The sequence below is a fragment of the Pleurodeles waltl genome, chromosome 6 (assembly GCF_031143425.1).
Source record: "Pleurodeles waltl isolate 20211129_DDA chromosome 6, aPleWal1.hap1.20221129, whole genome shotgun sequence".
In the NCBI taxonomy this organism is placed as follows: Eukaryota; Metazoa; Chordata; class Amphibia; order Caudata; family Salamandridae; genus Pleurodeles; species Pleurodeles waltl.
Genome location: NC_090445.1, coordinates 303,269,898 through 303,293,946, shown reverse-complemented (window position 1 = coordinate 303,293,946; position 24,049 = coordinate 303,269,898). Strand labels below are relative to the sequence as shown.

Sequence of the window (24,049 nt, the reverse complement as noted above, 5' to 3'; positions counted from 1 at the left end):
TATTTCTCCGTTTTGTTCTATTTCAAAGCGTTTGCTTCCCTTGCTGTTGCTCCTTGCGCTTTTGGCAGTGTTTGACCTGCAGTTTGCATAGTTGCATGTTTTAAGTAAGAAAACATAATTTACTCCAACAGAGTATTGTTGCTATGCATGAATTACATGTTTGTAGGTGGTGTACTAAATGCAGGATTGTGTGTAAAATTCCCCTTAGACATGTGCACAATGATATTTGTGTTGTCTTTTGTCTAATTGTTTTAGTGGGATAGGATTGGTGATTGCTGTGTCTGTACAGAGTAGTTGCCAGTACGTCTAGCTTTTTCAGGCAAGTGAGTGGTATAGTTTTTGACATAACTCTTGGTGAAAAAGCCACACTTTGTTAATTACTTATTGTAGACAATGCTGGTTGTTGTTGGCGCATTTATCAAGTTACACTTCTTAGAAAGGATCATGGCTAGCTGCAGAGTGACCGCTCAGCAGGTTGTTGGTATGCTTTTTGAGTCATCTTCTGATCATGATTATGAGACTGTCTCTGCATCTGAGGCAGAGGAGGAGTTGAAAGATTCTGGAAATGAATATTCTGTCCGAGAGGAATCTTCTGATGAGGAAGCCACTCTCTGTGCAGATGAAAGGTCTGTTTTAGAGGAGGACAATGATATGCCGATAGTGCAGCAGCCTGGGGCTGAAAGGTTTCCCATTGGAAGACCTGAACTCTGGGTTGCCCCAAACATGGAGCAGCCAGAGTTCCCCGCATTTACTGGTCTCCCAGGGTGTAGAATGAATACAAAAAACAACCAATTTCTTTCAGTTGTTTATGGACGATGTATTTTTGGAAGAAATTGTTGAGCAGTCTAATTTTTATGTGGAGCAGTATTTAAGGGGTAATGCTGCCAGACTTAGGCCATAGTCTAGAGCTACCCAGTGGATTCCCACAAAGCTGGAACAGCTGAAAAAGTTATTGGGTGGCAACGGCTACATTTCCTGCAACCATGACTCTTAATCGGTATTTGCTTCTTCTTCGGATGCAGCATTTTGTTAACAATGCTTCAGGTTTGCCACAAGAGCACCCTGATTATGACTGTCTTTTTAAGATTAGACTTGTCCTTGATCATTTTGTAGATCGATTTTCAGAGGTCCATGTTCCAGGAAAAGAAATTTCTGTAGATGAGCCTTTGGTCCTGTTCAAGGGTACATTCCTAGCAAGGGGGCACGGTATGGAATTAAGCTGTATATGCTGTCTGAAAGTAGTATAGGATATATTTGTAATTTCCACGTCTACACTGGTAGGGATTCCAGTATTGACCCCGCCCTGGTTTTCCACCCACTTTTGGAGTTAGTGAGAAAATTGTGTGGGAACTTGGTAGACGACTGTTTAACAATGGTCACCATTTGTATGTAGATAACTTCTACACTGGAGTGCAGTTGTTCAGGGAATTGTTCCGAGTGGACATTATTGCTTGTGGCACAATCCACTCTATCCAGAAAAGCTATCCAAGGGAGCTTGTCTGTAAAAAACTTGAAAGGGGACAGTGCAATGCCTTGCATAATAATAAGCTGCTAGCTCTGAAATTTGCAGATAGGAGGGATGTGTACACGCTGATTACCATCATGATGAGCGTACTTCCCCTGTGGCTGAAGTGCGCAAACCTGGGTGCATTTTAAACTACAATAATCACATGGGTGGTGTTGATAGAGTAGATCAGAGGTTGGAACCTTACAATGTTGTTCACAAATCTTACGTTTGGTATAAAACGTTGGCTATAGATCTCTTCCATTTAGCAACTTTTAATACTTTTATTGCGTTCAAGGATTATTCCCTGAGTCAAGGATGAAATTTGCAGAGGAGTCTGGGTAAGAAAATGTTGGGGGATCCATGCAAGCCACACCTCTCTGGACTCCTCCTGGTGTCTGTTTTTCAAAAATGTCTGGGTTTTGTAGGTTTCCTTAGATGACCGCTGCACCTGGGACCAAAAACACAGGTCCCCCCCTGTAAAAAGAGGTTGTTTTGTAATAGATTGTTGTGATGTGTCCACACTGTGTTTTGGGGCATTTCCTAACATGGGCCGTGGGTCTACCCAGAGAAGTGAGGTACCATTTTTATCAGGAGACCGGATTAGAGGCCAAAATCCACAGCTAGGCGCTTTCCAAAAAAAACACGTCAGATTTCAATGTAAAAATGTGATGTGTCCATGTTGAGTTCTGTCGTGGGCACTAGACCTTCCCACACAAGTGAGGTACCATTTCTATTGGGAGACTTGGGGCAACACCGAATAGAAAAACAAGTGTTATTGCACCTTGTCTTTCTCTACATTTGTTCCTTCCAAATGTAAGACAGTGTGTAAAACAAAGTCTGTTTGAAAAATGCTCTGTGATTCACATACTTGTATGGGGAACCCGGAATTCAGAGTTGTGCAAATAACCACTGCTTCTCAACACCTTATCTTGTGCCTATGTTGGAAATACAAAAGTTTCCTTGATACATAGTTTTGACTCTTTATATTTTACCAAATAAAATGCTGTGTACCCAGTCTACAATTGAAACCCAATAAAAGGTACTGCTCAGTTATTGGCTCTGGGTACCTAGGATTCTTGATAAACCTACAAGCCAATATATATATCGTGCAACCAGAAGAGTCCACCAGATGGAACAGTATATTGCTTTTGAAAATCTGACATCGCAGGAAAAAGTTACAGAGTACAACCTGGGGAGAAATGGCGGTTTTTTCACCTTAATTTCAATATTTTTTTTATTTCAGCTATTTTCTGTAGGAAAACCTTGTAGGATCTACACAAATGACCCCTTGCTGAATTCAGAATTTTGTATACTTTTCAGAAATGTTTAGCTGCCCAGGATCCAGCATTGTCTTCATACCTATTTCTGTCACTAAGTGGAGAGAGGCTAAAAGCACAAAGGATAGTAAATATGGGGGCTATGTCCCAGTAAAAAGCCAAAATTGTGTTGAAAAATATTATTTTCTGATTCAAGTCTACCTTTTCCTGAAAGCTGTGAAGATGGTGATAGCACAGCAAACCCTTTGTTGATGCTATTTTCAGGGGAAAATACAAATGCTTTTTTTCGCATCACTTTTTTCCCGTTTTCTTTTTTTTTTTTATGAAGTTTTGGGTGTATTTTGGCAAATTTCTTGGTCTTCTTCAGGGGAACCCACAAACTCTGGGTACCTCTGGAATCCCTAGGATGTTGGAAAAAACACCAACACAAATTTGGAGTGGGTATCTTGTGTGGACAAAAAGTTATGAGGGCCTAAGCGCGAACTGCCCCACATAGCCAAAAAAGGCCTGGCACCTGATGAGGAAAAGGCCTGGCAACGAAGGAGTTAAAGAGATGTATCTTCAGGCATTCTCTTATTATCAGTGCAAATATTCTAGACTGTGGGGCGATGTTCTTCCAAAGTGTAGGTGCATCTGACGACAAAGTTTGGCTGTGGATTTTTTACCACATTTTCATTAATCTGCCTAATACTTTGCTCCTTGTATTGTATTGACCCCAGGAGATGTTCAGTTTTTTTGCCAAGTACAGTGCAGCTCTTGGCAATTCTGGTTTGCTTTTGATGTAGCATATCTTAAACGCGTAGCATGGTGAGATCGGCAGCCAATGTAGATATATTACTGTAGGAACGCTATTGTTAAAATACTTCGGCCCGTATTTATACTTTTTGACGCTAAACTGCGCTAACGCAGTTTAGCGTCAAAAAAGTTAGCTCCGGCTAACGCCATTTTGAAGCGTCATGCGGGCGCCGTATTTATTGAATGGCGTTAGCCGGCGTTAGCCGACCGGCGCTGCCTGGTGTGCGTGAAAAAAAACCACGTACACCAGGCAGCGCCGGCGTAGGGGAAAATGGCGTATGGGCGTCTTAAAATGGGGCAAGTCAGGTTGAGGCAAAAAAATCGCCTCAACCCGATTTGCGCCATTTTTTTACGACGCCCAGACGCCATTTACATGACTCCTGTCTTAGCAAAGACAGGAGTCATGCCCCGTTGCCCAATGGCCATGCCCAGGGGACTTCTGTCCCCTGGGCATGGTCATTGGGCATAGTGGCATGTAGGGGGGCACAAATCAGGCCCCCCTATGCCACAAAAAAAAAATTCAAAAAATACTTACCTGAACTTACCTTAATGTCCCTGGGGTGGGTCCCTCCATCCTTGGGTGTCCTCCTGGGGTAGTCAAGGGTGGCAGGGGGTGTCCCTGGGGGCAGGGGAGGGCACCTCTGGGCTCATTCTGAGCCCACAGGTCCCTTAACGCCTGCCCTGACCCAGGCGTTAAAATCCGGCGCAAATGCGTTTTTTTTTTACCCGCCCACTCCCGGGCGTCATTTTTGCCCGGGAGTATAAATACGACGCATATGCGTCGGAGTCATTTTTTAAGACGGGAACGCCTACCTTGCATCTCATTAACGCAAGGAAGGGGTTCACGCCAAAAAATGACGCTAACTCCAAGAACTTTGGCGCTAGACGCGTCTAATGCCAAAGTATAAATATGGAGTTAGTTTTGCGTCGAATTTGCGTCGAAATAAACGACGCTAATTCGGCGCAAACGGAGTATAAATACGGGCCTTCATACCACAAAAAGAGAGTTATGGTTACTCGAGTCCTTTAATGAGTAATTCAGTGAGAAAGAAAATGCTAGGGCATTATTTGGAATTGAGAATGATGGTAAATATGGTGTTATTGATACTATCTAGTGATTATTAATCATTCCCCATGTAGAGGCCTCAGCTCACCAGTCACCATCTTATTAGCCTCTATGCCACTCAGGAGTTGTGATATATTGCTCTCAAATATTACCTCTGAATCTCATGGTTTCATATCAATTCTACTTAAAGAGTATTGCTTTGATCTGGTATACTTGGTGCTATCGTTTGCGGAGTGCTGGACTATTTTATAGCCAAGGACATTCCTTGGGACATTGCTAATGCTTCCCCCATACTCACATAAAAACTTTTTGAAATAACATTATATGAAAGAAGGCACCCATAGAATCAAAGTTAATAGTGGAGGCTGAGAAAGTTTAGCAACACAAGAGAAACTTGAAAAATACATAGTACACGCAAAGGCATATATTTTTTACACAGAAAATACAATCTAGAATAACATTAATCCTACTAGAGTTTAGCAATAAAGAAATGCATTGACAAAAATGAGGTAAACGTATGCTTGGGATTTGTTTTTACAATCCCACAGTTTATTTAGTCTACTGTGCGTACAGAAGGCTAAATAATGATGCCCTCTGTGTAACAAACACCAGGAGTATTTCACAGCCCAGGGGTGTTGTATGAGCAAACAGTCTCTGGATTCAAAGGCAATTAGTGTAATTTGGCACCTTTATAAGTGTTCGCAGCACTGGGCTGAAAGGGTATATTTGTGAGAGCATTTTAATCACAAAGCAAATTCCAGAAAAAACCCTCTTGGTGAATGAATTAACAGTGCCACATGATTCAGACGATCGTCATAACTTGCCTGCAGGGCCTTCAGCTTATCGCTTCTAAAGAGTTCATGAGGTAAGAACACCTTAATGTTTGGAGTACTTTTGGGTTTCTGTTCTAAAGCTACGCTCAGTTGAAACAAAGGATGTATGTAGTGCTTAATTTGTGAAAATGTAGATGCCCGGGCCCAAGGTATTTTACAGGAGTTCACACCAGCAGGCACAACCGATCACTGTTCCTACCACTGCTGTAGAGTACCAGTGATATACCTGTCAGCCTTAGGATGATCTTCGCTCAAACTTTATGCCTGTTTCCCTCTATTTTTTCTGAAACTTGCTTGTGCTCACTCCCCTGCTCATGGTAAAATTGGCATACTCCTATTTGTATTTAGTTTACTTATGAGTCCCTTGTAAAGTGGTATGCTATATACCCAGGGCTGGTAAACTAAATTAATACTGTTGGGTCCACAGAACGTATTGTGCCACCCACCTATGTAACCCCATAAAACATGTCCGAAGCCTGAATGCAGTTTTAAACTACTATTTGTTTTTAATGACTATTTTGAACTGGCAATATAGTCCCCTTGCCAAGTGTTAAAATTTCCTTTATTACAGAAATGTCACCCCTAAGGTAGGCCCTAGGTAGCCTATAGGGAAGGATGCATTGTAATTAAAATGTTAGATATGTACTTTTAAGTTTTACATGTGCTAGTAGCGAAAAAAAACCTTACATTTGTTTTTTACTACTTTCATTCCTACCTGTCTTATAGGGTTATATTGGGTTGTCTTATCACCTTTCATGAGTGCTAATTTTTGATTTGGCACAGATCATGTTTGGTGTCTATGAAACTGTAATTAAAAATCCTCTTTAATGGTAAAGTTGGATTTCAAATTGCAATTTTGAAAATCCCACCTTTAGAAAGCTGCCATTTTGTGCCCTTTGACATTTTGTGCCAGCAATTCCCCTGGGTCACATGACTGCGTGCAGTTGGCAGTTAGGACTTTGTGTATTTCTCTCAGACAGTCACACAATAGAGGGATTAGGTATGCTTGAATGGACCATCTGCTGACAGGATGTGGGGAGTGGAGCTGGGCACAGACCCACTTGTAGCTGGATGGGCTGGGCTCTGCCTTCACACAAAGGACTTTCTTACCATTGCATTGTTCTTGCAACCACCTTGAAGCCACAGTAGGGGAGTCAGGATATTCCAAGCACTTCGAAGGGAAACCAGCATTCAAGGTTGCAATATGGGTCACTTTACACATACAATATATGGTGAATGTGAGAAATTGGTTTGCTGATTGACTGGGTTGTAAGCAATGGTCAAGCAACAGCCATAATCCCTTGCAGGTGACCTACAAAAAAGTCAATAATTTAACCTGTACTCAACTCTGGGTAATTTGGCACAAAAAAGTGGTCAGGGTAATTTTGGAGGCAATGTGTTATTTATCTATGCCTTACTCAAACAGCAACAAAATGAAAACACAACACACTAAAAAATCCCAAATCAATTAAAAAAAATCAGGAAAATGTTAATAAATTATTTGACACCAACACCATGAAAATCCAATTAGTCGAATCGAATTCTGAATTTTTAAATTTGAAGGTTCAGAATAGCAAGCGCTCAGTTTTAAAATAGCCATCTGGACACTTTTACCACCACAACCCAGGGGCCAGGAATGAATGGAGACCTCTTGGGGATTCAAGACTCACTCAGGCTTGGTCCAGGTACACGGTTAAGATGGTGGAAGCCGGTTATGTCCCTGTGGCTCAGAACAGGAAACTGGCTAAACTTTAGAGTCACTTCTGAAGTTGTGGGTGCAGGTGGTGATGCAGGGCTCTACAGCAGGGCTGGCCTCTAAAAGTTGCAATCAGGTTCCAGGCAACAAATCAGTCCTTTCAAGTACAGCAGCAGCCTGGTAGAGTGCACAGCCGGTCACAGCAACAGGCAGTCATCTGAGAGGCTTTTTGCAGGCCCAGTAGTGAACTGAGGAGTAAGTTCCCAGAGCTCTATTTGTATACCCTGGTAGGGGTATAAAATTCCTGGAAATTCAGAGAACATTTCTGGAAACTTCTCCCAACTTCTAGGAGCAGGACGGCCCTAGAAGTTGGGAGAAGTTTCCAGAAATGTTCTCTGAATTTCCAGGAATATCCTGTCTCTCCTGCCCTGGCTTCTAGCTGGCTTCACGGACAACACATGGTAAATAAGCCCAGGGCCGGCTTTAGCGCTGGTAGCGCCCTGTGCAACAGTCTTTTTTGGTGCCCCCACCACATGACTATCTCCTCAGATTCCCTCACTACTCCCGGGCAAAGGGCCGCCTGATCACTCCACAGCACCTCTCTAACATAAATTACATTTGTTTTAAAGCACTGGTAAGGGCTGGCTGATCAACTTAGCTAGCCACATAAAACATAGGCCCAAATTTAAAAGGGTCTAGCGACATTCCAACCCAACATTAGCATATTTGTTTACGCTAATGTGGTGTTGGAAGGAAAAAATGCAGCTCCATATTTACAAACTGGTGCAATGTTTGCATTGCGACCCTTCGAAAACCCTTGCACCACATTATGCCTGTGCCAGGCATAATGTATACAAGGGGGGTGTTCTGGCCCTAGGGGGGGCTCTTTGCATAATTGTTTGCAGCATTTTTAATGTCTGCTAAGAGTAGGCATTAAAGGGAGGCTCCCATTGTTTTCAATGGGCCTCTGGGTGTTTTGCAGGATTAGCATCTTCCTGCAAAGCACTGGACTGGTGTAAAAAAATGATAATGCTAGTACCTCTGACTACCGCCATAATGCCATCACAAAACAAAATAAAATGATGGACGGAGTGTTGAAACCTTTCAAACACTCACCCCAGTCACAGATCTGGGTTTAATCCATCGTTATTTTGCTTGCCACGTTACCCCAGTTTGGATCCAGCCATGTGCAATCAGTCCTGACCCTGTTCCCCATGGGAACAGTCCAGCATGAACTGATAGGCCAGGTCCTCCCGGGACAGGAAACAAGCATCCTGGGACCGGTTTCAGGGTATCACCCTTCATCAGCCAGGCTAGCTTAAATCCAGTGGCGCAGTGAGCAAGGGACCCAAGTCTGGGCATACCCCTGCTACTTGGGCGCACAAAGCAACATCACAAAACAAAATAAAATGATGGACGGAGTGTTGAAACTTTTCAAACACTCACCCCCAGTCACAGATCTGGGTTTAATCCATCGTTATTTTGCTGCCACGTCACCCCAGTTTGGACCCAGCCATATGTAAATCAGTCCTGACCCTATTCCCCATGGGAACAGTCCAGCAAGAACTGCTAGGCCAGGTCCTCCCTGGACAGGAAACAAGCATCCTGGGACCGGTTTCAGGGTATCACCCTTCATCAACCAGGCTAGCTTGAATCCAGTGGCGCAGTGAGCAAGGGACCCACGTCTGGGCATACCCCTGCTACTTGGGCGCACAAAGCAACATCACAAAACAAAATAAAATGATGGACGGAGTGTTGAAACTTTTCAAACACTCACCCCCCGTCACAGATCTGGGTTTAATCCATCGTTATTTTGCTTGCCACGTCACCCCAGTTTGGACCCAGCCATATGTAAATCAGTCCTGACCCTGTTCCCCATGGGAACAGTCCACCAAGAACTGCTAGGCCAGGTCCTCCCTGGACAGGAAACAAGCATCCTGGGACCGGTTTCAGGGTATCACCCTTCATCAGCCAGGCTAGCTTGAATCCAGTGGCGCAGCGAGCAAGGGACCCACGTCTGGGCATACCCCTGCCACTTAGGACGCACAAAACAACATCACAAAACAAAATAAAATGATGGACGGAGTGTTGAAACTTTTCAAACACTCACCCTCAGTCATAGATCTGGGTTTAATCCATCGTTATTTTGCTTGCAACGTCACCCCAGTTTGGACCCAGCCATATGTAAATCAGTCCTGACCCTGTTCCCCATGGGAACACTAGAGCATGAACTGCTAGGCCAGGTCCTCCCTGGACAGGAAGCAAGTGGCGCATTTTAAATAAGGCGCACACATGGTGGCATAAGGGGGCTCTAAATAGTGCAAGAAAAGTGGAGCTGCACTAGCTGCAGCATCACTTTTCATAAATCTGCCCCATTGTTCTGTTCTTAAATAAGGCATATTAATCCTCTGCGCTACTTTATGGTGAGTCAAAACTGCCACTAGACAAAATGCTGCTCTCTCTTTCTAGCAAAAATAGGACATTTTAATTGCTTCCTTATGGCCAGACCCACAAGCAACTTTTCTGCAGGTGCTTTTAAATCGCAAGTTTAGAAGGTTATTGCTAAACACAGCGCCCCCCCATGCAGTCCAGCACCCGGTGCGGCCGACCAGTCACACCTTCCTAAAGCCAGTTCTAATTAAGCCTATTATGTGGTCGCAGAACCCAGACTATTCAGTTGCATGGGGGCTGTGCTTAACTCCGCCCCTCATCAAGTAAGTTAATGGCTCACTCAGGCTCTGCTAATCCCCCTGTTGTATGACTGTCTGTGGTGAGTTCATAAGGTCACAATTGTCACTTACACCCAGTCATGTGAACTAAGGCAGGTTACAGACACCGAGGACTAAGGGCAGGAAAATGCCAACTTTTTTAAAGTGGCATTTTCACATTTGTGATGATAAATCTGACTTTGCCATCAAAGAGAGTTTAGCATTACAAGTTGATAGGTACCAAACATGACATATCTACCACCTCTGATTTAGGAATTACAACCTATTAATTTTAAAAAGGAATCCCCAATGGCAAGCCTGGGACAAGGTTTATGGGTTATTGGGTGGCACATAAAGTGTTTCAGGCACACTGGCAGCATTTAATTTACAAGCCCTGGGTATAAGGTATACCACTCTACAGATGACTTACACGTAAATGAAATATGCCAATCAGGTTTATGCTAATCAAACCATGTTTTAGGGGAGAGAACACAAACACATTAGCACTAGTTAGCAGGGGTAAAGTGCACAGAGTCCAAAGAGAAACAAGCCAAAATCCTGCAACAATTAGGAGGAGGAAGGCAGAAAGTTGGGGGGGAGAACCTGTAAAGAGGGCCATTTTTAACAGTGAAGCTTTAAATCAATTGATTTTATTTTCAAATGTAACCTTCTTGTCTGATGCCCAGGGCTTTAGCCCACATTTATAGGAAGGGGCAAGGGAACCACAATGGAATTTGTTTTGCTGTTAAGGGACCTAGTTCAGCATCTTTTGGACTGTGAGGTTTGTCGCTCTCATTTAGGGCCCTATTTCAAGTTTGGCGGATGGGAAAGCCTATTCACCAAGCTGTTTTCCAAGTGGCCGCCTCCTACACGGTGACCTACCTGCCGGTGTTATTAACCCCTGCACTGCCAGGCTTTTTCCCCCTCAGGTGCCAAGCCTTTTTTTGGCTATTTGGGGCAGTTCGCGCTTAGGCCCTCGTAACATTTTGTCAACATAAGCTACCCATGCCAACTTTGCATCCTTTTTTCCAACATCCTAGGGATTCTTAAGGTTCCCAGACTTTGTTGGTTCCCCTGAAGGAGACCAAGAAATCAGCCAAAATGCAGCCAAAATTTAGTTTTTTTCCAAAAAATTGAAAAAAAGGGCTGCAGAAGGCAGTTAGTGTTTTTTTTCCCTGAAAATGGCATCAACAAAGGGTTTGCAGTGCTAAAATCACCATCTTCCCAGCTTTCAGGATCAGGCAGACTTGAATCAGAAAACCCAAATTTTCAACACAATTTTGCCATTTTACTGGGACATACCCTATTTTTACTTTTTTTCTGCTTTCAGCCTCCTTCCAGTTAGTGACAGAAATGGGTGTGAAACCAATACTGGATCCCAGATAACTAAACATTTTTGAAATGCAGACAAAATTCTGAATTCAGAAAGGGGGAATTTGTGTAGATCCTAAAAAGGTTTTCCTACAGAAAATAACAGCTGAAATAAAAAAAATATTGAAATTGAGGTGAAAAAAACAGCCATTGTTCTCCACGTTTTACTCTGAAACTTTTAACTGCGATGTCAGATTTTTTAAAGCAATATACCTTTATGTCTGCTGGACTCTTCTGGTTGGGGGGATATATAGGGCTTGTAGGTTCATCAAGAACCCTAGGTGCCCAGAGTCAATAAATGAGCTGCACCTTGCAATGGGTTTTCATTCTGTACCGGTTATACAGCCATTCATTTGCTGAAATATAAACAGTGAAAAATAGTTATGAAAAAACCTTTGTATTTCCAAAATGGGCACAAGATAAGGTGTTGAGAAGCAGTGGTTATTTGTACATCTCTGAATTTTTGGGTGCCCATATTAGCATGTGAATTACAGAGCATTTCTCACATAGATGTGTTTTTTACACACTGTCTTACGTTTGGAAGGAAAAAATGTAGAGAAAGACAAGAGGCAATAACACTTGTTTTGGTATTCTGTGTTCCCACAAGTCTCCCGATAAAAATGGTACCTCACTTGCGTGGGTAGGCCTAATGCTTGCGACAGGAAACGCAACATGGACACATCACATTTTTACATTGAAATCTGATGTGTTTTTTGCAAAGTCCCTAGCTGTAGATTTTGGCCCCTAGCTTAGCCAGCACCTAGGGAAACCTACCAAACTTGTGCATTTTTTTAAAACTAGACACCTAGGGAAATCCAAAATGGGGTGACTTGTGGGGCTTTCACAAGGTTCCGTTACCCAGAATCCTTTTCAAATCTCAAAATTTGGCCCAAAAAAATACTTTTTTCTCATAATTTGGTGAGAGAAAGTTCTGGAATCTGAGAGGAGCCACAAATTTCCTTCCACCCAGCGTTCCCCCAAGTCTCCCGACACAAATGGTTCCTCACTTGTGTGGGTAGGCCTACCACCCGCGACAGGAAATTCCCAAAAACACAAAGTGGACACATCACATTTTCCCAAGGAAAACAAAGCTGTTTTTTGGAAAGTGCCTAGCTGTAAATTTTGGCCTCTAGCTCAGCCGGCACCTAAGGAAACCTACCAAACCTGTGCATTTTTTAAAACTAGACACCTAGGGCAATCCAAGATAGGGTGACTTGTGGGGCTCTCACAGGGTTCTGCTACCGAGAATCCTGTGCAAACCTCACAATTTGGCCCAAAAATAACTTTTTCTTCATATTTCGGTGACAGAAAGTTCTGGAATCTGAGAGGAGCCACAAATGTCCTTCCACCCAGCGTTCCCACTATCCTCCCAATAAACATGGTACCTCACTTGTGTGGGTAGGCCTAGTGCCGGCGACAGGAAATGCTCCAAAACACAGTGTGGAAACATCACACTTTCCCAAATAAAACAGGGCTGTTTTTTGCAAAGTGCCTAGCTGTGGATTTTGGCCTCTAGCTCAGCCGGCACCTAGCGAAACCTACCAAGCCTGTGCATTTTATAAAGCTAGACACCTAGGGGAATCCAAGATGGGGTGACTTGTTGGGCTTTCACCAGGTTCTGTTACCCAAAATCCTGTGCAAACCTCAAAATTTGGCAAAAAAACACTTTTTCCTCACATTTTGGTGACAGAACGTTCTGGAATCTGAGGGGAGCCACACATTTCCTTCCACCCAGCTTTCCCCCAAATCTCTCAATACAAATGGTACCTCATTTGTGTGGGTAGGCCTAGAGCCCGCTGCAAGAAATGCCCCAAAACACAACATGGACACATCACATTTTCCCACAGAAAACAGAGCTGTTTTTTGCAAAGTGCCTAGATGTGGATTTTGGCCTCTACCTCAGATGGCACCTAGTAAAACCTACCAAACCTGTGCATTTTTGAAAAGTAGACACCTAGGGGAATCCAAGATGGGGTGACTTGTGGGGCTCTCACCCGGTTCTGTTGCCCAGAATGCTGTGCAAACCTCAAAAGTTATCAAAAAAACACTTTTTCCTCACATTTTGGTAACAGAAAGTTCTGGAATCTGAGAGGAGCCACAAATTTCCTTCCACCCAGCATTCCCCCACATCTCCGGATCAATATGGTAACTCAATTGTGTGGGTAGGCCTATCTTCCGCGACAGGAAATGCCCCAAAACACAACATGGACACATGACATTTTCTCAAAGAAAACAGAGCTATTTTTTGCAAAGTGCCTAGCTGTGGATTTTGGCCTCTACCTCAGCCGGCACCTAGGAAAACCTACCAAACCTGTGCATTTTTGAAAAGTAGACACCCAGGGAAATCCAAGATGGAGTGACTTGTGTGGCTCTCACCAGGTTCTGTTACCCAGAATCCTGTGCAAACTTCAGAATTTGGCAAAAAAATACTTTTTCCTCACATTTTGGTGACAGAAAGATCTGGAACCTGAGTGGAGCCACAAAGTTCCTTCCACCCAGCGTTCCCCTAAGTCTCCCAATACAAATGGTACCTCACTTGTGTGGGTAGGCTAGTGCCCGTGACAGGAAATGTCCCAAAACACAATGTGGACACATCACATTTTCCTAAAGAAAACAGAGCTGTTTTTTTACAAAGTGCCTAGCTGTTGATTTTGGCCTCAAGCTCAGCCGGCACCTAGGAATCATAGAGGAGCCACAAATTTCCTTCCACCCAGCGTTCCCCCTAATCTTCTGATAAAAATGGTACCTCACTTGTGTGGGTGGCCCACGTGCCTGCAACAGAAAAGGGCCAAAAACCTGTAGAGATTGAGTGGATAGCACAGTGAGTTGATAAGCACATATTTTTCTTTTATACATCGTAAGGCTGACTCTGTTTGGGGACCCACACAAGTGAGGTATCATTTTACTTGGGAGATTGAGGGGAATGCTGGGTGGTAGACAATTTGTGCCGGAACAGTGATCCTACAAAGAGAGTAAGGAAAATATGCTCTTTTAAGCAAATTTTGAGGTTTGCAGAGGAGAAAAGGTATGAAAAAGCAGTGGGATCCATGCAAGCCACACCTCCTTGGACTCCTTGGGGTGTCTAGTTGGTAGGTTTCCCTAGATGAAGGCCACACCTGGGACCAAAAACATAGGTGCCCCCCCAAACGCAGGTAGTTTTGGGATAGATCATTTTGATGTGTCCACATACTTCTGTGATGTTCCAAACACTAAAATTGTGAAAACAAATGCACTTAGGTTATGTTAAAAAGACCCCGCACCCACCAACCAAGTTGGTGGCATGCCTCATCATCGGGGTCCACCAAGTCACCTAGTGTGTCACTGGTGTGCTGTGACGCCTGAGCAGGTTTTGTCATTTTTATCACCCATACTGGTGGGATTTGGCATGAGGGTGAGTGATGGTTCAGTAGATCAAATTTTATTAACAAGACATTTCTCAAAAGTGAACTGAAAGGCCAAAAAACTGAACCAATGATTCACAGTTCGTAAGCTTTAAAGCTGCGTCAAAGCACCAACCGCTTTACAGTCCATTCACACACCTTTCATACATGACATGCAGAAGACCATTCACGCTGCCAGCCTCAGACCCAGCACATTACAACACTCGCATCAACAGACAGCGCCACTCAAGGGCCCATCACTTTCATACGCCCACATGCCTGATACAGCAATCACACCAACTGATGGGAGTGTGTAGACTGGCGTTTGGCTGGCACTGCCAGCCAAGTGTCACTCCACACACACCGCCAGCCAAGCACCACCCCACTCACCCCCCAGCCAAGCGCCACCCCACGCACACTGCCAGCCAAGCGCCACCCCACACACAATGCCAGCCAAGCGACACACCACCAGCCAAGCGCCACCCCACACATACTGCCAGCCAAGCGCCACCCCACACACACAGCCAGCCAAGTGTTACTCCACACATACCACCAGCGAAGTGCAAGACCATGCACACCGCCATCGCTTTTTTTGTTTTTAAACAACAAAGAAACCACTCATTATATATAAGTACAAAACTACAAACACAAAAGCTCTAACTCGCAGCAATGCCAACCATGTGACTGAACATATGAAAAGATAAAACAGCAGTTCACGCTCATGGTATTTCCCAATAATTGTTCTGTGTGTCGTAGCTCCTGAAACAGCCACCCACACACAGCCCAGGCTTTGAAGGACAATCAGGGCATTACATCCTAATCTCCTTCCTGATACCTCTTGGAGCACAGACTTGACGTCTCTTAACAGGAAAGTATGTTTTGGCCATGGGAGGAATGGGCTCAGCAACGTGATGATCTTTCAACCTAGCCACATCCTCCACCACTGCTTCTCTAGGTACTCTTGCCTGTTCCAGCACAACAAGGCTCACTATGATAGACTCCTGAAATTTCACAAATGTCATCCTTGACTCTGGAGAACTATTTTGAACACAACAAAAGCATTAAAAGTTGCCAAGTGGAACAGGTGTACCGCTAATTGCTTATACCAAACATAATCCTTACGACCAGCAGTGTAAGGTTCCAACCTCTGATCTACTCTATCAACACCACCCATGTGCTTTTTGTAGTCTAAAATGGACACAGGTTTGCACACTTCAGCAACTTGACCCCAAGCAGCCACAGGTGAAGTACTCTCATCATCGATGGTAGTTAGCATGTACACATCCCTTCTGTCTTCAAATTACAGAGCTAGCAGCTCATCATTCTGCAAGGTACTTCACTGTCCCTTCTCAAGTTTTTTACAGTCAAGCTCTCTTGGATAGCCTTTCCAATTGAAGTGAATTGTGCCATAAGCAACAGTGTCCACTCTGAACAATTCCTTGAATAACTGAACTCCAGTGTAGAAGTTATCTACATATAAATGGTGACCTTTGCTAAACAGTCGTCTACCAAGTTCCAACACAATTTTCTTACTAACTCCAAAAGTGGGTTGGACAACCAGGGGGGTCAATACTGGAATCCCTACGAGTGTAGACCCGGCAATTATAAAGATATCCTGTACTACTTTCAGATAGCATTTGGAATTTAATTCCAGACCGAGCCCTCTTGCTAGGAATTTACTAAAAAATGCCTAAAAACTAAACGACCCTTGTACAGGACCAAAGACTCATCTACAGATATTTCTTTGCCTGGAACATAGATCTCTGAAAAACAATCTACAAAATGATCAAGGACAGGTCTAATCTTAAAAAGACAGTCAGAATCAGAGTGATCTTGTGGCAAGGCTAAAACATTATCAACAAAATGCAACATCCGAAGAAGACGCTCATACCGGTTACAACTCATGATTGCAGGAACTATAGCAGTTGCCATCAAGGGACTAGTAGACCAATATGAAGACAGTGATAGCTTCCTTATAAGCCCCATCAAAAAAGTTAAACCCAAGAACTTTTTCAACTCTCACAGATTTGTGGGAATCCACCGGCTAGCTCTAGAGTGTGGCCCAAGTCTGGCAGTGTTGTCCCTCAAAAACTGCTCTGCATACAAATTAGTCTGCTCAATGATCCCTTCCAAAATTACATTGTCCATCACCAACTCAAAGAAGTTGATAGGCAAAAAGTTTTATGTATTTACTCTACACCCTGGGAAGCCGGTAAAGGCAGGCAACTGTGGCTGCTCCATGTTTGGTGCAACCCCAGGTGTCAGGTCTTTCAATGGGAAGCCTTTCAGCTGCTGGCTCCTCTAAAACAGGCACTTAATCAGCACTGAGAGTGGCTTCATCATCAAATGATTCCTCTATGACAGAAAATTCACTTCCAGAATCTTGTTCTTCTTTCGCTGCCTCAGATGCAGAGTCAGTCTCATAATCATGGTCAGAAGATGACTCAAAAAGGACAGCAACAACCTGCTGAGCGGTCATTCTACAGCTAGCCATGATCCTTCCTACACAAAGTAACTGGACAAATGCACCACCAACAACCAGCACTGTGTAAGGTAAATAATAAACAAAGTGTGGTTTTATCACTAAGAGTTATAAACTCAAAAACTATACCGCTCACTTGCCTGAAAAAGCTAGACTCACCAGCAACTACTCTGCACAGCTGCAGCAATCACCAATGATATCTCACTAAAAAGAAAAAAGAAAAGCAAATTAGACATAAGACAACACAAATATCATTGTGCATAAATCTAGGAACAATTTCACACACAATTCTGCACTTAGTACACCACCTACAAACATGTCATTCATGCATGGCAACAATACTCCTTTGGAGTAAATTTATTTACTTACCTAAAACATGCAACTACGCAAACCGCAGGACAACCACTGCCAAAACTGCAACAAGCCACAGCGAAGGAAGCAAAAGCTTTGAACTAGAACAAAAAGGAGAAATAAACTGTTGTAATCACAAATGCAAATAATTTGGAAGTTGGCAAACACCCTGCCACCGAACATTTTCTACATTTTCCCCGATGTCTAGTGTTCTCTGTCCCCCTGGGTGCAGATGGGCCTAAGAAAATAGGCCAATCTGCCCCCGGGGGGGGCAGAAATGGCATAGAACATATATTGCCCTGTTTGGGGGGCGACCCTTGCCCAGGGGGACATCCCCCCACACAAAGCACACACACACGATCTCTGGATCTAAGTGGATTCTGCAGATGGGCCTACAGGGGGCAGAACCACCCAACAGTGCTTTGCCCCTTTTGGGGAGTGACCCATGCCAAAGGAGGCGCCCGCCCAACACAAAAAAAAAACAAAGGAAAGAAAAAATAATCCCTGTTATCTTTATGGTTTCTGCCCCCCTGGAGGCAGAAATGGCATAGAATATATTGCCCCCTTTTGGGGGGGTGACCCTTACCCAAGGGGCCACCCCCAAACAAAGCACACACACACATGATCCCTGGCACTACGTGGAATCCAACGGGCCTAAAAAGAATAGGCTGATCTGCCCTCAAGGGGGGCAGAACTACCCAACAGTGCTTTGCACCCTTTGGGGGGAGACGCTTGCCAAAGGGAGCGACCCCCAACACAAAAAAAACAAAGGAAAGAAAAAATATCCCTGGCGTCTTTATGGCTTTTGCCTCCCCTGGGGGCAGATGGGGGGCGACCCTTGCCCAAGGGGCCACCCACCTACACAAAGCACACACACACACATGCACACACACACATGATCCCTGGTGCTAAGTGGATTCTGCCCCTCTTGGGGGCACATGGGCCTAAAAAAATAGGCTGATCTGTGAACTGGCCAATAGTGCTGTGTCCCCTTTGAGGAGCGACCCTTGCCAAAGGAGGATCCCCCAACACAAAAAAAACAAAGGAAAGACTGAAAAATTGCTGCCGTCTTTATGGCTTCTGCCCTGGGGGCAGATGGGCCTAAAGAAATAGGCCAATCTGCCCCCAAGCAGGGCAGAAATGGCACATATAGCATAGAATATATTGCCCCCTTTCGGGGGGTGACCCCTTCCCAAGGGGCCACCACCCAACACAAGCATACACACACACATGATCCCTGGCGCTAAGTGATGGGCATGAAAAAAAATAGGCCAATCTGCCCCCAAAGGGGGACAGAACTGTCCAATAATGCTTTTTGCCCCTTGGGGGCACCCCTTGCCCAAGGGGCCGCCCCCAATTCAAAAACAATCCCATGTTTCTAGTGGCTTCTGCCCCCCTGGAGGGCAGATTGGCCTAAAAATAAAAGGTTGTTCTGCCCCAAAGATAAATACATTGGCTCCCCAAGGGGAGCGACCCTTGCCCAAGGGGTCACTCCCCCACACTATAAACACACATACAAATCCCTGGTGTCTGGTGGGAATTCCTGCTGCCCGATCGCCTCATGATCGGGCAGCAGGAATGATGAAACACTTTCCTTTCCCCTGATGCCTCTTTTTTAGTAATATCCCCCTCCCAGAGGAAAAACTTACCGTCTTCCCTGAAGATGCACTGGCAGCAAATGGCTTCGAGCGCATCTGGCACCCTCTTATGATGTCAGCGCACAATTGTGCGCTGATGTCATTGGGAGGGTAGAGGGGGTTGGGGTGGAAGGGGAAGTGATTTCCCTTCCAACCCTTACCTGGTGGGGGGGCGACACTTGGGGGGAGCGCTAGCACTTCCCCCGAGGGCAGGTCCCTCGTCCGTGGTGCCTCAGCACCGCAGGCATGGATGTAACGTTTACATGGAATGGAACAATACTTTTCTTGGATAACTAAGTGGGAGTATACATTTTATCTTACTGGGCTAAGGTTGAATAAAGTCCACTATTTAGTGTCTTTCCCATTAGGTGGTTCCTGGAATACATCTTTTCCCTGTTGCCCCTGTGATGCTTTTACTGACCAATCTACCCCACACTTTATGCTTTTTTGCACACTATTTGACACCTTCAGACTGCAGTCTTTGAGCCCTATTTTATTGAATAACCATTTGACATCTTATAAAGAGGGGCCGATCCACCTCCAAAGCCTTTTTTCTGTGGAAATCTGTACTGCCGTCCTAAATATATTGTTGCTGCCATTGCTCTATGCACTTTGACCGATTATTGATTACTGTGTGACATGTTGAGAAGTGGGCCAATATTCCAAATTTAAATGTTGAAGCACTTTAGGCCCCCTTTTGCATGGGTTTGCCTTGATGCTCTTAAATTGTTTTTAAGTCTTGATTGTCTTAATCCTTGATGTGTTTATGAAATATGGATTGCATTTGTGTTTTTATGGTCATACAAAATGGCTGAATAAAGATTCTTTTTACTTGACTTGACTTCTCTTCCTTTTTCTTTCCATACCATGTGAAAACTTTTAACTCAAAACAGATCTTTCAATTAAGAAAACTACCTCAATTACAAAAATAGGGAAGGGAGGAAGGAATAACGATAACCTAGAAGTCAGTATTCTATGTGTACCTTTGCTCTGATAATTGGCATTTAATACCAAGACATGAGGCTAGAATTATGCTTGAAAGGCATTCAAAGCAAAGCCTGATACCTGCTCAACAGTCTTAAAATATAGTTTTATAAAAATTCTTGCAGTTGATCAATCTCTCAGAATATCTTCCAATCTACCTCCTGCACAGTACTCTTTGGGGAATATACCATACCCTACAGAATAACCTTTAAATATAGAAAAAGTAACCCCAGATTTCTGTATAACTGCTTAGACCCATCTTGCAATAGTCATTGTTGAAACTGAGCCAAATGGGTTCACATATAATATTGACTATTGGTCCACACACGCCCTTTTGTTCCCTAAAGCCCTACACTTCCTTAATACATCTCCCTACACATGATTTTGGGTAAAAACCTGAATCAGACATGGTCTTGGGTTGCTTCAGAACTTTAACAAATATACCATAAGGTTGGAAGAACCTATTGCTCAAGACCAAGGGCCTTCATATCAGATATTATTTTCAGCAGCAGCAGACAAAGTAATGTTGCCAACTTCAAAGTTAGCTCTTTGAGAGCCCAAGACCCATAAACAAAAATGAAGTCAACATCCCAAAGACTGTCATACCTAGCGCAGGGAATGTATTTTCAGATTAATCTGTTTTATAACTCTGCAAATCAAACGACTTCTTTCTATAGATATTCCATCTAACAATGCCCAAAAGTTATAGTTGACTTGTAATAATTTACTGTCCAATAACTCATAAGATTTTTAAACAGTTCTAGCAACAAATCTGCTACTATTACCTCATCAGTCTCCATGGGATCCAGATCTTTAGTCATGCAACAATGTAACCAGACATTCCAATCTCCTATCTTTTCCTTGTATTTGGCCCAGGATTCATTGAGAAGTAACAAAACTCCTCCAGAAAGAACACTCAATCATCTTGAGGTCCTCAAATATTTCACTATAGAAGGATGAGCATGCCTGTCTACACTAATTAGTGTTCCTCTTTTTCTATGCCCACCAATAAACCATTCCAGGGCAGAAGTAGAAAAGGAATTTCCACTGCCAACACCAAAACCATAGAAAGCCATGCTTAGGCTATTCAGAAGGGAGTCCCTACAATTACCTAGCAATTCTGCCTTCTCACATGTAATAGCATTCTCTGACTCATTGTGAAAGGGGAAAATGCATAGCTTAGGAAATGATAATTATTTAAGCAGTTTTCCTCCTTTGCTTTACTGGACTTATAACTCTCCGAACTTTATCCCTGCTAAACAGGCCTGGGCTCACCCTTCAAGCATGTCAAAATTGGCTTAAACCTACACGGCGTATTTACCTTTCCTATAAGGCCACAGTATATGGTGCAGAAATTACACCCATGGTATGCAAAATGAAGTGCTACTTGTGAACTGCAGCACTGATTTGCTATCCACTACAGAACAGTGAACACATGGCTTCAGGCCTATCAATGCAGCCTGACTGCAGCAGGTAGCTACATGCTATACAAACCTGTAAAAATACAGTTTTTTGACAGGAGGGAAACCTTGCTTTTTTCACCTCTAACTATGCTTTGTTGCCCACAAGGTAGACTTCCTAATATTTAAAAGTGGAGAATGTGCACAATTGAAGTAGACATTGTAGGAACTGGCCTGTGGTGTGGTGGGTACCTAAGGTACTTACACCTTATACCAGGTCCAGGTGTCCCGTTATCAGCATAGTGTTGTCAATATCTAGAAGCTAGGCTCTCTAGAGGTAGCTGTGGATGAGCAGCCAAGGCTTATCTAGGAGACATGCAAAGCTCATGCAATACGGCTGTAGTCACACTTAGTACTTAACTTAGTACTTACACCCATGAAAGAATACACTCAGCGTTACAAAAGTAAAGGTACTTTATTTTAGTGACACAAATACCAAAAATACCATAGAGGACATACTCCCTTAGGAGGTAAGTAATACACTGTGTGTATATATATATATATATATATATATATATATATATATATACATGCACTAGAATGCACAAATAGTCATAAAAACAGTTTGAAAACAGTGCTAGATAGAGAAACTCTCAAAGAGAATAATGGGCTGGGGGGGGGGGGCACAGACCGTATACTAAGAAAGTGGAATGTGAACGTTGGTCTCCCACCTAGGCAAGTGGGATGTGTAGAGGGGAGCTAGGAGTATCAGAAAAGCACAAAGGTATTTACCACAACATCCCACAAGCCCCCAGGAAAGCAGAAGAAATGTACTTTAGTTTCCCAAAACCACCCACTTAGAAGAAAGGAATAATATTGCAAAGACCAGAAGAGACTGCTAGACACCAACAGTGGATTCCTGGAACAGAAGGTCTGTGGAAAAAGGGGACCAAGTCCAAGAAGCACAGAAGATTCCATGAAGGACAGGAGCCCCTACCCACCAGGCTGAAGATGCAAGAAGAGAACCACCAGTGGAGAAGAAAAGTCAGTACTGGACCTAAGAAGATGGAGTCGAGTTCCTGGAGGGTGCAAGTGATGTCCCACGCTGGATGGAGGATTGCAGTCGGGTTTGCATTGTCAGAATCCGCCACCAAACCTTGGCACATGCAAATCTTGTGGTTAGCGGAAAATGGCGCTGCCCGGGACCAGGAAGGACCATGTGGACTCTACCCAGGAGGGGGAGCCAGAGGGGGCCCTCGGCAACTCATAGAACCCACAGAAGACCAGGCAGCACACCCAGGAGTCCCACACCATGGGAATAAAGAAGTTGCAGAAAAGGCTCATGCAGCAATACGACAAAGGTTCCCACGCCGCTAGAGAATCGCTAAGGAAACAGTGCGTCACAGGATGGAGTGCTGGGGGCTGGAGTTACTAGATGCATGAAGGACGTGGAGGAAGGATGACAACAAGCCTTGGCAGCTGCAACCAAAGTTGGACAGCTGGAGGAGAGGACCGCCAGTACCACTTCAGTCTACCAACCATGATGCAGGATCAATGGAGCTCAGCCGGATAGGGGGTCCACGCAGCTGTTTGTCATTGCTGATGGTGCCTGCAGAAGCAAGAGGGTGACTCCTTCACCCCAAGGGAGATTCCTTCTTCCTTCTGATGCAGGCTGAAGACTGTCTGTCTCCAGAGGATGCACGACAGAGGAAACTGTTGCAGTTGCTGGCAGGAGCCAGAGATACAATGTTGTAGAAGACATCGTGCTTCTTGCTGCAGCTTGTAGGTTCCTGGAGGGTCCAGCTGCAGTTTCTTCTGTGTGAAGCCGAAGTGGAGGATGCAGAGGAGTCCTGTTGGAGTCTTGCAATCTGAATCTGAGAAATCACCCAAGAGAGAGACCATTAATAGCCCTGAAAGGGGGATTGGTCACCTACCCAGATAAGCACCTATCAGCGGAGGGCTCTGACATCACATGCTGGCACTGGCCACTCAGATGCTCCTAGAGTTCCCTGCCAACCTTGAAACAAGATGGCAGAACCCAGGGACCCTCTGGAAGAGCTCTGACTACCACCCCTGGGGTAGTGATGGACAGAGGAGTGGTAACTCCCCTTTCCTTTGTCCAGTTTCGTGACAGAGCAGGGAAAAGGGTTCCCTGAACCAGGGCAGACTGGATTATACAAAGAGGGCACCAAATGTGTCCTTCAAAGCATTTCCAGTGGCTTCTGCTAGTGCAGGGGTGCCCTCACACACAGGTACACTGCACTCTGCCCTCTGGGCTGGAAAGCTTGCCATAGGATGGACTTATAGATGACCTGGTGCAGTGTAAAATAGCAGTGAAAGGGTGCTTGCAAAAGCAGTCCTGCAAACACCTTGCAAGGGCTCCCTATAGGTGGCAAAATATATGCTGCAGCCCATAGGGATCCCCTGGAACCCCAATGCCCTTTGTAACTAGGTACCATATATTAGGGACTTATAAGGGGACACCAGTATGCCAACTGTGGAGTGAAATATAGAGTATGGAGAGAGAGCATAATCACTGGGGTCCTGGTTACCAGGATCCCA

The 24,049-nt window shown here is 44.3% G+C and overlaps 1 protein-coding gene across 1 annotated transcript in view; it reads left to right on the top strand.

Annotated features, from left to right (window-relative positions):
* The first annotated feature begins 483 nt into the window (after positions 1 to 483).
* Positions 484 to 24,049, top strand: part of LOC138301540 (olfactory receptor 6N2-like) — an 83,158-nt gene continuing 59,592 nt past the window's right edge. The window contains exon 1 of the mRNA XM_069242057.1: positions 484 to 754. Within this exon, the coding sequence (XP_069098158.1) occupies positions 484 to 754 (271 nt within the window). The remainder of the gene's footprint in view (positions 755 to 24,049) is intronic.